Source organism: Solea senegalensis, linkage group LG7 (genome assembly GCF_019176455.1).
Source record: "Solea senegalensis isolate Sse05_10M linkage group LG7, IFAPA_SoseM_1, whole genome shotgun sequence".
In the NCBI taxonomy this organism is placed as follows: domain Eukaryota; kingdom Metazoa; phylum Chordata; class Actinopteri; order Pleuronectiformes; family Soleidae; genus Solea; species Solea senegalensis.
In genome coordinates, this window is record NC_058027.1 from 12,781,499 (window position 1) to 12,798,166 (window position 16,668).

Genomic DNA, 16,668 nt, shown 5'->3' on the forward strand with positions numbered 1-16,668 from the left:
TGAAAGTTTATTCAGTTTTATTTTAAAATCTTGACAGATTTGCAGGGTGTACTGTACCTTCCGTATTACCTTAATGTTGGTGTCTTTATCTTGCACAGTTAAAACAACATGTTAGGAACCAAATCTGTCCGCAGACCTTCAAAGCAACTTGTTATATACACTTAAGTCCCTGTTAGAGTAGATGCCACACACTCTTACAGAACACACAAACACACACAGTGACTCACACGGTGATAACAATACCAGCCTTGTTATCACAGATGGTGGCAATACCTTCTGACCTGCCACCCTATTATATCTTTCACTGACGTAGTGGTGACTGTTTCTGGTTACAAAACACCAGCATTCACCTACTGAGTGAACGAAAAATAGAGAACGAGACGCGGGTGTGGAGACCGAGACATTGATTAGACAGGTTTGGATTCTCCTCCAGCATAATTAACCATCTTCTCAGTGGGTTTTTATTCAGTGGGTTTCAGTTTTCATTGGTCATTCAAGTGTACCGCCATTTATTCATCTGCTGCCGTTAAGCAGCACATCTGTTTCGATATTCGCACCATATTTCCATGGTGCAATTCAAATGTGCTATTATGTGCTGCGTTATCAGTGAAAATGTATTCAGTTTGAAAACCATAACTTAAATAGATATCATCTTAAGTACGTGTGTGTGTGTGTGTGTGTGCGTGCATGCACACTTGTGTCACGCATATCGAGATTACAAGCCTGTTTGCATTTGTGTGTGTGTGTGTGCACACATCTTTGCACACATCTGTGTATTAAAAGAGACATCAACAGAAACGTGCATCTGCAAACTAGTGTGCCGAGCCTCTGTGCACCTCTCTCATCACAGAAATTGCAATCTGTTAAAAAACAGATTAGATGAGAGGATGTACTGTGTCAAGTCTATTAGAGGAATGAATTGCTTCCTGCTCTCTGTGGGGTCATTCTCTCACAGAGGATTAACTGTCACTCAGGTTGATATTCTTGTTTCCTTTAAAGTACGTTTAAAATGTGCATCCTCAGTCATACGTTGACATCTAGTGACAAAGATGTTTTACCAATATTCCTTCTCATTTATTAATTCGATATCTTGCCCCTAACCTAACCCTGATTGTAAACCCTCTTACATTTACAGTAGGACTTGACCCTCAAAAAGCCTTTGAAGATACACACAAAACTCAACAACAGGCAAATTGATTATACCTACTGAAGCAGCTGCACTAGAGAAAACTGGATCTTTCCTGCTTTATGTTACTGTTTTTGTTGCAGTGCTCAAAACTCAAGACTTTTTTTGTGTTTTTTGTCCCCGACAAAACACATGTCTAAAATAAGATAAAAATAAAGATAAGATAATTCACCTTATCTTTAAGGTTTCAATGATTTTGCGTTCAGATAAATCAGTATTTTGTTATAGAACTATAGCTTACCGTGAATAACAAACAAACAAAAAAATCTGAAAATATTCTGTAGTAAAAATTAAACAAAAATCTAAAAACTAAAAGATATTCACCTCTCTGTGTCGTATGACAGCCTTGTGCAAAAGCAAACCATTGCGATGTCTCACCTGTTGATTTGTTAAAAAAAAATCTAAATTTCGATGCAACATTTGAAAGCTGCAAATTTGTGTGCACCCAAAACCTTATGGTCCCCAAGTCGGGGGACCCAGAGAAGCACTTGAATAATAGTGGAATACTGCACGAAACCTCTTTTAAATGTGACAAATGACAGCTCAAATGACAACAAAATGAATAAACTACATATCAAACTCCGTACGGCACCGCTGTGTCAACCCACTCACCACATTTCTGGATCTAACGCTATAACACTTTATCCAGAACACACAATATAGTGTAAAATGCCTCTTACCTTTGATGTTTCTCCATGAAAACGTTATATTACTGCTAAACAACGGTATATACAGTCAGACGGACCCTTAAATCATTCTGGGCGTTTCTAACGGACATTAGGACCCTGAGGGAAGCGTTACATTCTCCATATGCAGCAGCCTGTCCCTGTCCCATGATTCTGATTGGCTGACAGTGCTGTCAATCTCATTTTGGTGATGATAGCTTCAGTCTGTTGGATCTAATTCAAACGAGTTGTCATTCACTCAACTCGACCAATCCCTCGCCAAGACACAGGCTTGCGTACTGGGATAGAGCTCAGTTGTTTTTGGCATGGGAACTATATAGAAGTCTGACTGGACTTTCAAACAAAGCCATAAACTGTCACCAATAGTGATATAAAAATTAAACAAGTCGTTTTATACATGAGAAAATACAAATGGCACAGATGGTGCCAAAATGTGCCAAATGAGACCTTGTCTGTACTTTCTGTACTAAAAAGCTCTCTAATTTTCACTTGAACAAAGTCAACCTTTGCAGAGATGATGTTTTACTATGATTTTGTAGAAGTTTAGAGCTGCAGCTGCATCATTCCAAAGAGATACTCATCCTGAAAGTGCTTCTTTTTTTAGGCGAGCCTGCTTTTTTTTTCCATTTTTGTTTCATTTACTCTTCACCAGTAACACAAGTACTGATATTTACATTCTATTCAAATAGACCTTGTGCTTATGGATATATACTCATTTCATTATGAGTGTGCAATGTTTGAGCAGAGACCTACAAAATAGGCTTTGGGCTTTAAGGGTTTTAAACCCGGCTCTGAAGAAACCATGATTCACCACATGGTCAATAATTGCGGGCCTTATCTCATCAGAGAACACAGCTCTATGTTTTCCTCTCCTTCCACTTGTCCTTCACCCTGACTCTCTTCCTTCTCTACCAACCTGTCCTCTTTGATCCATTATTTTGTTTTAAAAATACATTCAGAAACCATTCCCTTTTATCTGCTTGCTAATAAGACCAGACTCGTCACCTGGGTAGATTTTCAGCCATGAACGTCACTCAGCTCTATTTGAAGTTATTATAATTATTTCATTTTATTGTCAATAGTTTTTTTTTAGACATTTGTCTATAGATTTGAATGTGGATGCGGCAGAAATGCATTTTTTTTAGCTGTTTTGAACATTATGTTAGCATTTGAAAAAATGTGCTGCGAAAGTTTTGTTTTGTTGGACTCTGAGATAAGAGTTCATGAAATTTGGTGACTGTGGTGACTGAATTCATTTTGTGTGAAAGCAATAAAAAGTGATTCAGCGCTTGCTCCACATACACTTCTTTTAGTAGATGACATTTCAGATGTTACCTTCCTGTCACCCCATTTACACCTCCTGGAACGATATGCAAAAACATTCTACGGGATGTTGCAGGTAGCGTTGCCAGATGTGTTCTTGTGCGAAACATGTACTTTGCCATCATTAGACTGCAGGGAGGTCCTGTTGAATACTTTATATGAGAAATAGTCAATTAAAATCCTGAGACTTCCAAAAAGAGAATATTTCAAGCCAAGGTCTAGAACATCATGATTTCTAATGCGAGTCTTTGGTTCCCGCTGTTGTTCACACAGGGAGTGTGTCTGCTGTGCAGCTGTTGCTAGGTTTTATGCAGGGTTTGCTTTGCCATGTAAAAATGCCATTTTTACATTTAAATACCGCTCTGTAATCAGCTAAGTGTCAGGACTCTCAGTAGTGTGAAGCGGTGCCTCCGTCGGTCCTCCAAATATTTCACAATAAAAGCCTCGTTAAAAGTGAACTGAAACAGTAGAGTGCTTTTAATTTGCACCTGAGGCAAATGTGACAAACACATTTATTTTTATTTCAAAAGAGAGTTGTTTCAGCAACTGTTACATGACCGTGCACTTTTCTTTTGTTTGTATTTACTTTGAGGCGAGGGAAAGACAGATAGGACCAAAATATTCTTTATTTCAAAGTGGAAAACTTTATTGCTACTACTTTAGATTATGTTCAGGTATAGTTCTTTTATTGTTTATTTCTCTGTGCATTTGTTGTGCCTTTGTCAGATGTGAGCCCATTTAAAGGGACATTCATGCTGGTCCATCTAAATTAGAATTGAATAGGCCTGGCCGTACATTGTGTACATCTCAAATCAGCTTACACGGTTCAACAGCCTCTGTTGACACTTGACACAGTATGAGCCTTCATTAAGCACGTGTTTCTTTTCTCCCTCTCGCCAAACGTCATCTCCGATGATTAATATCCTTCTTATTTCTGTCCTTCCCCCTCTCCCCACTTCAGTTCTGTCTTTTATTCTCTCCGCCCTCATGAGTTCTTCAACACTGTGCTATGCTCCCACTGCTCCATTGTTGTGTTTGGACATAGCCCGGGTTCAATCGATCTCTGTCCGGCAACGGGATTTGTGTTAGCTTACGCAACTGTATTTTGGGTCACGTTGTACTATTCCTGTAGGTCAGTTATCAGGATTGGACGCAGCAGGAAGGACATGGGTGACGTGAGAGCAAAGAAACAGGACATGAATTACCTTTACGGATTACCGTGTACTGAGAAGGGACAAGAAATTAAAATGCCCTTGCGTGAATGCGCTTTTGGTCGCAAGCACACGGCGCACAATGAGAAGCATACTCTCAGCACATATTTACACACATCTACACACTGCATCATATTTGCAGTGTGAACAGAATTCTAAACAGCTGCTGTGTGCTCATTTGGTAGGAGGTCAGGTCTTGCCTGTGTGTCTTGGGGTTTACGCAGTGAAGTGGTGATCCTCTATAGATATCTGTTACTTACTGTCCTTATGTCCATAAGTACAGTAGTTATGTACACTTCAGTTTGATGCATTTATTCATGTATATGTAGGCTACATACTTCAAATTCTGCTTGATTATTGGTTGAATGATTTGGTTGAATAACGTGTAAATACATTTTCAACTAACAGTAGCCGGAGACTAGGATGTCAAACTCCTAATTTATAAAACTGTGGGGAGGCTTCCTGTGGGGAAATCCACTGTATAGTGAGAAAGTCTGTATAAAATCACACTTTTATGAGCTCATTCCCACAAAATGCACATACATTAGCATAACAGTCCCAGTCCCACTTGTATGAGACTCACTGTAACCGTCCTGCAACCCCACTGAGAAGCATTTAATTGCATCTAAATTTGACAGGTGAACATTATTACTGTCAGACTCCAGCATTTGTAGTTGTCTACATCTGCAATTGCCAGTCGTGTACAGCAGTAGCAGAACACTCCATAAACTACTCTGTTCTGTTGTACAAAAGAGACGGTAATCCTCTCCTGTCTTCTCCTCTCATGTGTCCCCCTTCAGGTCCCCCAGTGATCCGGCTGTCAGTCAACGACACAGTGGTGGTGGATCCTGGGCAGGATGTGCTCCTGACCTGCGAGGTGACTGCAGGTTTCCCCCTCCCCACTGTGACGTGGTCACGCTATCCCGGCCCTCTTCCTCTCAGCGCCCAAGTTCGCGGGGCAACACTGATTTTGCGGGCAGTCACGCCGGCCGATGCAGGCTTTTACAACTGCTCAGCCGTCAACAATGTGGGCAACCCTGCAAGAAAGAACGCCAATCTCGTTGTCAGAAGTAAGTAATTCATTTGTTTGTGTTTAAACATATAGAAAAAAACAATATATGTGTATATATATATATATATATATGTATATATATATATATATATATATATATATATATATATATATATATATATATATATATATATGTATATATATATATATATATATATATATATATATATATATATATATATATATATAGATGTATATATATATATATATATATATATATAGATAGATATATGTGTCTGTGTGTACTTGTATTTGTGACCTATTTAGGACACTTTTTGGCATAAGCACTGACTTTGTCAGAACCAGTAGTCCTCATAGGGTCCAAAACCTGGTCCTCACGAGGAAGAACCTCATTTCTGATGAAGTGGTTAAGTTGAGTGCTAAGATTTGAATTGTGGTTAGGTGAAGGTTAGGGTTAGGCATGAACTGCTTATGGTTAACTTCAAGGGTCAGGATTTCTAGAATGGAATCATACCTTCAAAGACTAGTTTGTGTGAAACTTGTCCGAATAGACGGGATAAGCATTGTTTTTTTTTTGTAATTCCCCAACAATTTAAACAAAAGCCTTCTATTCTTCTCTCTCTGGCTTTTTTTTAATCCCCTTTAATCATCTTTATTCACTCCAGTTAGTTGGAGTGGAGTGGAAGCAATTAGCGACAGGCTCCTCTGTTAGTGAACACTGCAGAGAACGTATGCTGGTTGGGTTTCTCCTGTTAGCCTAATGGGCTCGAACACATCGTCACACCGGCACAGGTGGCAAGACGGAATATTCAGCACACACACACACACACACACACACAGTCACTGAATGCGTAGAGAGAGAAGTTGGCTGGTAGACAGGGGACACAGTCGCACATGCACTTGGGTGCACAAACAGCTACAGCCGCCCGCCCACATCACACACTCGCATATTAGCGCACAGACGGCATCCTCTTCACACTAAGTAGGCAAAGTTGCATGATCACATTAACCATATGGTCACTGCCTTATATCCATGGCTCCACCCAAGAATGTTGCTAACAAGCTCAAAAGAAGTTTAAATGCAGCTCCTCCGCACTGCCTGTTTCTCCCTTGGTGGGAAAACAGAGAGCAGTTTTGTATTCCACATGCAAATCTGTTGGGGAAACACAGCCTTTGAAACTGAAAATTAAATGTGACAGTGTGAGAGTTACTCTTTGTCCTTGATTTTGTCCCCACTATTGCACCCCTTGCTTTATTCTTCATCAGGCTCCTTTTGTCTTGCCCTCCCTCACAATTGGTTCCTTCCTATCTCTCTCTTTCTTTCTTCTTCAATTTCCTCCCTTTTCGTCCTGTTGCCTCACACACAAACTCATATAGCATTCTGCTTTAGCCATCGTATTCCTTCTTTATCCACCTTATTTTCATTTCATTCTGATCTTACTCTCATTCCCCTTCTCTCAGACGATTAAATCAATTTCTATTTTTTTTTTTAGAACTAGAGAGGAAAATACTAAAGAAAATTTCATTGAAGTAAAAATACTTGAATATTTGAATGTACCTAAGAGTACCTGTAGTGAGCTTTCTTTTAATGAAACAATAGTTTGTGGAAATAAAGATTTCACAGACTTCACAACCTGTTTGCCACAGTGTGAATTTAACCCTTTGTTCTGTCTTCTTCCACCCCCCCCGTCACAACACACAGCCATGAGCAACCTGACCTTTCAAATTACACCAGACTCCAACAAGGATAGTGAGACCATCCAAATGGGTCGGGACCTCAAGCTGTCATGCCACGTTGATGCCACCCCACAGGACAAGGTCAACTACACCTGGTACAAGAACGGTGCACCTGTCTTCAACTCAGACAGCCTGATCTTGCTGCGCAGTGACCCAGACATGGCACCCGGCACCAGCAGTTTGGAGATAGTGGACATGAAGTTCAGAGACTTGGCTACTTACAGTTGTGTGGCAAATTTCCCAGGCAGCAGAGTCCCAGAGCTCCGTGTGGATGTTAACATCTCTCAGAACAGTGGTAGGTTATTACTTCTTCTTTTTTTCTTCTTCTTCTCTCTCTCTGTCAGACAGACAGGCACATTTATACTCTACACAAAAGATGGGGACATTGTGGGGGCAGGATAGAGTCAATATTCCAATCAGTCAGAAAAATGACAAAGAAGATTCTATATGAGCATTCATTCGAGGGACTATCCCACTCATCATCAATCTCCCTCATCGGCAACAGCGACGGGTAATATTCTCCCTTAATGGGACGACTAACATTCAGTGGTCTTACATTCCACCGCCGTGAAATTTGCTTGCTTTTCTGTCAATTTCGGAACAAGCATTATACGATATGATACGACACGATACGATATACCTTTATTGTGTAATAATGGGGAAAATCCCAGGATTACAGCAGCAAAAGTAAGTCACACAAATGTATATTATAAAATAACTTCTTTATTGATGCAGTAATGTCCATAAATATGCAAAATATGCATGGAGGTAAGTAGAGTGGAGAGAAATGGAGTATAAACAGGACACATTTTCTGTTAACTTTAGCTCACTCTTTTTCACAAGAAAAACAAACAAAATGCTTACATTAGGTCAACATTATGTCCTATATTCAGATACAAGCATTAATAAATCCACATAGATTTAACTATACTTTTTAAAGTCCATTTAAAAAAAACAAACATGTTTTTCTGGCACATCTCATGTGATAAAGGACTATTTCCCATCATAGTAGTTTGAACAGAGACTCTTCTATCTTGTTGGTCTGTTGGTACATCACATAGAATATGACCATTTTCTGTAGTGTAAAAAAGAAAAGTACATTCTTGAGTGGAGTTAATCATAAAGTTATTCCTTTAACCGGAGTAGTAATATTTTATAATGCTCCCACGTTGCACTTAAACTGTGTGATTGTCCAATAAAATTACTCTTAAATGTCATTTTCTTTTCATATCATTATTTTATCGTTCATCTGTTATCGAGTGTCTCTGTTCACACCATCTGTCATTTCAGTCTCATGGCCACCCTCTGACTTGTTATACTGTATAAGAACATACATTGATGTGCAGAAGTTTTAGCTGGGTCTGAAAACAATATAATTTAATATAAATCACTTGCACAAAGTCAGGAATTTGTAAGATTATAGTCAGGTGTGTGATTCACCGATTATACCAAACAGGTGCTAATGATCATCATTTTCATATGTAGATTGAAACACAGTCCTTAAGTGGATCAGAAACAGTGTAGGAGGCTTATAACTGGCCAGACTCAGACTGCTTTCAAGGTGAGGCTGTGGAAGACAGTTTCTGTCCCAGGTCATACACAGACAGACACAAAGTACACACTAAAGAGTACAGCAACAAGGTAGTTATAGTACATCAGCAAGGTCTCTTCCGGGCAAAGGTTTCAAAGCAGACTGGGGTTTTAAAAATTGCTGTTCAATAAGCACAAAGAACTGCGTCACAGTGAGTCACAGTGGTCGCCCAAGGGCACTTGTGGCGCTTCTCCACTACATAGTCCTGGCTCGGAGTGAGCCGACATATCCTTGTAGGAGATTAATGCACATTTTCAGGATTTTTCCGTCTTTTTAATTGATCTACAGTTCGGCATTGTTCAGTTTGATTCTTGTGTCAGAAGTCTTGCTCATGACTCTTCCTGGGATGACACACCAATCAGTGGTCGGCAGTCTAACGACGCCACGCATAATATCGCCTCAGCTTGCTTGGAACCTCAGCAGAGCAGGTACTATGGCTAGTTGAAAATCAAAATAACCGTGCCGTGCCGTGCCGAGACGAGACGAGACGAGTCGTGCTGGGACAATATAGTGGAGAAGTGGCATTTGTGTGACAGATGAAAGACCCACATTTATTTCCAATTGAGATGTCCAACCAAAAGTGGTCTTTATAGAAGAATGCTCAGAAATACAAGCACATTCTTATCCAGATACTTATACAATATACTGCAATACCATCATTGCGGCATCTGCTGTAGGACAAACCCGAACATGCGGCCAATGTCATTAAGAACTATCTTCAACATAAAGCAGAACAAGGAGCCCTGATGTGGGACTACATGGAGACAGAAGGAATCAAACTGGCCTACATCCACAGAAGATATGTGGTTAGTTTCCAAGATGTTTTGAACAACCTTCCTAAGTTCCTTCAGACACTTTGTGCAAGTGTAAGAATTGATGCTGTTTGGAAGTCAAAGGGTGGTTTGATCTTGATTTGATTTATTTTCTTGTTCTGTTAGCGCTCTCTTTATTTTGTAAAATATTAAACATTGAACCAGTAGAATTTATATTGTGGAAAGTGTTCCTACTTTAGAGCATTTCTGTCACACCTGCCAAAAGTTGTTGCACCGTATTTAACCATTGCTTTGAAAATGTGCGAGAAGGTAAGCCCGTTGAGATGCACTCAACGGGCTCACTCAACTGTCATTTTCAAGGAGGCCTTTATTGCACTTTGCTTGTGCGCTGAAGCGTTAATTAAATCTATTATTACAAGTAAGAGAATACAATGTTATCTCATAACTCATTTAAGCTTTTGTTTGCACTTCCCCTTCCTGTCTTTTCAGTCTCTCCTCCAGTGCTGACAGTTCCTCCAGGAAGTCAGGTGGTCAATGTGCGAGAGGGAGGGGTCACTGAGCTTGTGTGCTTGGTCGTAGACGGCAAACCACGTCCACCTATACTATGGTCGCGGACCGAAAAGGACCTTCTAATGCCATCAGGAAAGTCTGTGATGGAAACACCCGATGGCCGATTGAGGCTTAGGAATGTCACCCGGGATATGATGGGGTTGTACCGGTGCCAGACCGCTCCATTCAATGGGCTTAACATCAAACGCAGAGAGGCACAGGTCCAACTAAATGTGCAGTGTAAGTGTGAGAATATTTTTACCTTTAAATGAAGCAGAAGACCAGAGTTTGTTCATGCCAATCTGTCAAATGGCACTTTTTTGTTTGTATTTGTTGTTCTTTTGGCAATATAAAAATAATAGCATATTCACTGTTTGCTCATGACATGAAAGGAATTCAAAATCTGGAAAGTTTAAGGAGACACTTGTAAACAGCCTCTGTGTTTAAAGTGTAGTTCACACTAGATTTTCAGCGCCCTCTTGGCTAATCAGCTCATTATAGGCAGTCAGCAGTCACTAAAGGCCCTGGTATACTTCGGAAAGTACAGACTGCGTGTGCAGCCCAGATTTTGGAACCGCACAAAGGCTGCACGTGAGTATTAAGCCCCGCTCACCAAGCAGAAAAATACATTTCGTCAACAGAAGAGGTAGTCGCCAAGGATCCTCGACCTGGCGACCGTCGAACTAGCTGACCCCCCGACTCCCCTGCCTGACGGGCCTTTCAGCTGTGAGCCGCTCGAACCAGACGTGTTTGAGGGAGCTGTTTCATTCTTCTCCTTCTTCTTCTTCTTCGACCCTGACCAGGGTCCGCGATATGCGACGTGCAATGCGAAGTGTGAAATATTCAAAAACATGGCCCACTGAGACCCCCTGATGCCTTCCTGACAAGTTACAGACCTCAGTAGCTGAAACCCTGACAGAGTTCATCAGAGAGAACAAGAGGGAGAAGGAGAAGTAAGAATAAAAAAGGAGACGGCGATCACAGCCAACATTGCTTTAGCTCAGTGGTCATGATGATGATATGAAAACAAGCTAAATTTCATTTCTTCATGTGTTTTTGTGACGAGATGTTCCACGTGGAAAATGAACAGAATCAAAGACTTGCAAAGAACTCAAGACAGCATTTCACCAACTCTGAAAACTATGTAGTGTGAACTTAGCTTTAAAGGCTGTTTTCTCAAAAGCATCCGCTCACCCTTTTATGAGCTAAAGTGAAGCATACATATGGATATAGAGTTTAAGCCCCACTGAATGTTGTTATTAGCGTTCCAGGTTGACAGTAAAACATATAGAAACTATCAAAAACAGCAGTCGTATGGGATCCCCTGCTGTAGTACATCACGTTATTGCCTCTGCTCTCATTGTGTTATACTTTAAAACCCATCCATCCATCTTCTACTGCTTTATCCTCCACATGATGGCCGGGGGGCCCTTGTGTCAATCTCAGCTGGACAGGTTTGCCAGTCCATCACAGGGCCACACATAGAGACACACAACCATCCACTCTCACACGCACTCCAAATTAAGCAAATTGGATCAAATGAGTGAATGAAAATAATCTTTAAAGAACAATTTAACGACACAGACACTCATCGGTTAATTAGTAATGAGCTTCATTTTTAAAATGTAACTCCTGTTCCCTTTGGTTAAGTTAAGTTGTCGGGTTACAATGAGACGGTATATGAGAGGAGATAGTCCGTTCCATTGGCTAACAAATCATGATAAGGACCCAGAAGTTGGTAACAAAGCAGGAATGAAAACATTAGAGATCTAAGCACACTGAGGTTTCAAAGACTTTATTTTCAATCTTTGTTACAAAGCAGGAATGTATAAAACATTTGTCTCTTTTAGTACCAGTTTCCCATGCTGATATGGTTAATACATACAGTCCCACATGGGCGTCCCCTCTTCTCCCTGCATGTGTGTGTGAGTGGAAGCCCAAGTGTGTACAGTTGCTGAATAAATGGGGGAGGTTTTTGACTGACACTTTCATTATGTATATCGTGCATGTTTCATGTTTCTGCTGACAGGTAAGAGTAGTTTAATTAATCATTTGTGTAACTTGGTTGTAAAACATAATGCATTTGTTTTTTTACCACGCAGCTCTCCTTGAAGCCTCCTCTGTCGGTCACACACAGGGTCTGTTTAGTGGCTGACACCAAAGTAAAAATGTCATTGTAAGAGAACAAAGTTCAGCCTTGAAATTGCCCCATGGTGTGTGCGCTCCACCCCCTTGTCTCATCTTTTGGGTTAAAGGGGCCTGGTGAAAGATGTCGCTGTCTTGCTGCTTTTTCATAGATGTACCCCGATTATTCCTAAATGAGCTCACTGGAAATCTCTTTGTAGAGTTCTCAACGGGTCGGGCCCAGAGCCGGATTAACGCAATGGAAAACTAGGCACGTGCCTAGGGCCCGATTGGCAGGGGGCCCAGACAGAGGGACAATCAAAACCTAAGAATGACTTGCTCGCGTTTCAAGACGATTTACGCTCCTCGTCCTGATGACGCGACGCTGTCAGGGCGTTCTGAGGACAGTCGCGCTGGGGGCAGGCGGGCGGGAGAAGCCGCAGCGAGTGCACATGTCCACGGCGAGGTCCAAACTTATGTGTGACACTGCACTATAGAAATGACTGAAACGTGACTAAAACTAATAAGTTTAGTTTAGACTAAAACTAAACTAATAAGTTTAGTTTAGTTTAATCAACACATTTAATCAACACATTTAATCAACACATTTAATCAACACATTTAATTAAGATTTTCTGCAAAATACAATAGCTTACAACGTTTATCTTATTTGCTCTGTTTACATAGCAATGCTGACACCTATTGGTGATTTACTGGTACCACTGCCTTAACAATGACATTCGCAATGGATAAGATAAGGATCATGTAATAGCATTTAATAGAGCCTTGTAGTAACACATAACTACGGTAATCAAAATAAAAAAATATTCTGATAGACTGTTTAATATACGACACATGACTTATTTTGGCATACAAAGAACCAACTCGTAACCAAAGACTACACGATGTAAAATGTGAATTCAAGTTTCAGATTTCAATTCATACATTTTTTCAGTTTTTCAGGGGATCAAAAACACAACACTGCAATGTGTTCAGTCCCTGTCAAGACAAACATTCATGTATTTAAATTGCCTTTGAACAGCCATAACAAAAAAGAATGTTGTCTACTTTATTTTTATGAAATAAGTTTCCATAACTATATGGAGGACAGGACAGGGTTAAATGGCTTCTCACAGCATAGCTCAGTAAATAATGAGGCAGAGTAAGAATGACTTTGACTGGTCAGGGGTTTTTTGAACCTCAGCGCATTAAACAGTATCCATTTAATAATGTCCCCATGAGGCAAATCCAAATGTTTTTTTTTCTAAATATATGTGCACACGCATTATTCTGGTGTTTGTCATGTGATGTCAAGAACTGAATAATAAACAGTAGCTTAGTAATAGTCAGCGATTATCCTCATGTCTGGTCTCAGAGACCGGGGATGTTTATAGTAACTGACCCATCAGTCAGGCAGTGTAAATAGATGAAAGCAGTTGAGGGTTATTATTAAAGTAATTTATTAAAGACTTAGCTAAATTGAACGATGTCAGGTTATTTAGGGCAAAAAAAATTGCTTTAATTAAAATGTAAAATCTATACCAATGTATAAATTATTTTCTCTCATGTATTTCTACACAGGGATATGTGAATGTGTTATGTCCTGGAACGTCAATTTTTTATGATTTCTTTTCATTTTATCTCATGTTATTTTGCTCTGCAAGTTGGGGGAAGATGTATGATACACAAGAGTGTTCTGTATTGATTTTGATGTGCAGTTTTAATGTGAGTACCAAATGACAGTGAAAGGACCGCTTAAAGATCAAAAAATCTCCTCTCCATAAGAAGGATTTACAGAGCCTGCTAATGCAGGCAGGGTACGAGGGGTAACACACTGTGAGCTCTGCTGTCCACGCTGGCCAACTCTGATTAATGGTCCAGGTGGCCACCCCACTCTGGACTGCAAGAGGAACAGCGAGAGGAGACAGATACATGAGCAAGACTGAGAGGGAGAGAGAAACGGGGTTAAGGGAGCTTGAAACTGGAAAGCAGGGTTAGGGAGGTGGAAAGGAGGGCATGGTAAGGCACAAAGAAAAAACTTACAATTTATGATTGGAGGGTTAGAAGACAAGAAAAAGAGGAACAGGCTGGTTGAAGAGTTGGATATTTACAGCTACCTAAAGTTAGCTCATCTCTTTGCCCTTCTTATGCCCCGTTTTACTTTATTTATATTAGGTTTGTTTTTCATCCATTTAGCACCACTGATCGATGTGAGGATAGGATGCTATCATTTTTATGGCAGATAATTCAGTGGATATGCAGATTCTTGCCACTTTTGCCTGTTGTGCTTTCTCTTTTCTTCCCTGTCTCTTTTCTTTACTTGCCCACTCTCCCTCCCAGATAGGTGGCTGTTCCCCCCCATTGCCATTCTCATCATCATCAATCAGCTAACTGCTGGCCATGAGAGAAGACCTTTCTCCGTCTTGTCACTCCCTTTCTGCATTCTGCATTCTCTCATTCTCTTCACGCCTTCCATACTCAATCATCAACTTCTCTCACTTTCACATCACACTTTCCCTTGTCATTCATCTTCGTCATTGTCTATTTCTTTAAGAGTGGTTTCTCTCTCATCACCCCTCTCACACGCAGTCCCTTGCTCAGTCTCATGTAAATAGTTTTTTTCTCTTTGTGTACTCTTAATGCTTCGCTCGGTCAGTGTTGCATTTCTGGATGGAATCCATTTTGGATTCAATAAGATGGATGTGCGATGGTGTGTGTTAACATGGAGTTTAGTCATCTCACTATTACTCCTTCGCTTTCCTGGGGAGCAAAAAAAAAAATGCTCCGGGGATATGAAATGTTGAGTTAGAAGCTGGTATTGCAGACAGCTTGGAAACATAAAGAACTTGTTAAAGCAATATATATCTACCTAGAGCTTAACGAGTAATAGTTTACAATGCATTGTTTTGCTCTGTGTGACCGCCATGTAGAGGATATAGCGGTAGACCAAGGGTGTTCAAACGCATTGTAAGTCAGGGGTAACATACAGAGCAGTCTGATCTCAAGTGGGCCGGACGTTTAAACAACAAGAACTCCAATGTTTTCCCCCTTTGTTTTACATTTAATGAATCTTTTCACAAAACATGTTATGAACAACCTGACAATGTTATGCTTAAGTTTACCATTCACACATTGCATTGTAAACGTACAGATCACAGTGGATCTACAAAGGTACAAAACATTCTATTATGATTAGAACATTAATCTAGATTATTTTACTACACGTCTATGTAGTATTCCTGAAACTAAAGTGGGAGCTAAAAGTACGACCCCAGGAGACAAATTAGGGATTTACTGTATGTATAACCTCATAATTGTAGTTTATCTTCAATGTAGAGTCGATTTTCCTGCTCTGCTTCTGGACAGTGGTCGGGGAAGCACTGGGGGAGATATTACCTCCAGGGCTGCTCCAGGTTAACACGCTTACTTCTACAGATAGGGGATGAACAGGCAGAGTCTGAGCGTTTATTTCTCTCTACAGGCTTGGAACACAACACATATTTACCCTACTTCACAGTGACTCATGTTAACTCGCTGGCTTCGCTCTCTTCACTCACACATTCTTACAGCAGTAGTTTACACAAATTCATCTTGCGGGCCCGATTGGACGTTCTGGTGGGCCGGTTCTAGACCGCGGGCCGTACGTTTGACACCCCTGGGGTAGATGATTGATTGATGTTTCAAAACGTCTGTTAGAAACAGTGTATTTAGCAGATCACACGGTTTGCAATTTACGATACATATTATGCAGCAGTAAATATAATTTGATGGTAAATCATGTCGTAATGCTCCATCACATTTCAGATCTCCTACAGATTGAAATTTTGAACTGAAGCTTACTAAAAAAAACTGTCACAATTCCACATATTCAGTAGATCAGCACTTTACTTCTTTCATATTGCTCTTCAGCTGTTCCCCTTTACCCTTGCCACTTGTTTACAAAGTCAGTTTCATCATCAGTATGCACATGTGTCTATAAGCGTGAGCAGGGTATGTGACCATACACTAATCAGTCCGTAGGATTACAGTATGACCTTTGACTGCTCGCCCATCCCTCAGCTGTCTCACTGGTACTGCTGTGCTTGTAGGAGGTTCATCCAGACTTGATCCAAAAGAAAAACAAACCCTCGTTTCAGTCATACAAGCAAGAAAGTATAAGAAGATTCTGATGTTACATCCATATGCTGAGATTACTTAGAAGCTGCAGGTTAATGTTTATAATAGTTTCTATTGTTTTTATATGCAGGTGCATTGTTTGTCTGAGGCACCGCATGGTAAACTGGAAGTGGTTGGTCTGTATATCTACTGTAGAAAACAAATTGGATATAAATATAGCTTCCGATGTCATAAGAAGACTGTTTTTCATTGATGTGTAATGTGCTGTCTCAAATGTTTTGTTCATAACATGTTGTGGTTAAATTATTATTATTCTAAATTGCCCAGACCTCTGAAATT

General features: G+C 40.3%; 1 protein-coding gene across 2 annotated transcripts in view; it reads left to right on the forward strand.

Moving 5' to 3' along the window:
* LOC122772525 (MAM domain-containing glycosylphosphatidylinositol anchor protein 1) overlaps nt 1–16,668 on the forward strand; it is a 138,444-nt gene that overhangs the window by 90,888 nt on the left and 30,888 nt on the right. For both annotated transcript variants that reach the window (XM_044030668.1, XM_044030669.1), the window contains exons 7-9: nt 5,207–5,476; nt 7,142–7,471; nt 10,030–10,329. In XM_044030668.1, the coding sequence (XP_043886603.1) occupies nt 5,207–5,476; nt 7,142–7,471; nt 10,030–10,329 (900 nt within the window). The remainder of the gene's footprint in view (nt 1–5,206; nt 5,477–7,141; nt 7,472–10,029; nt 10,330–16,668) is intronic.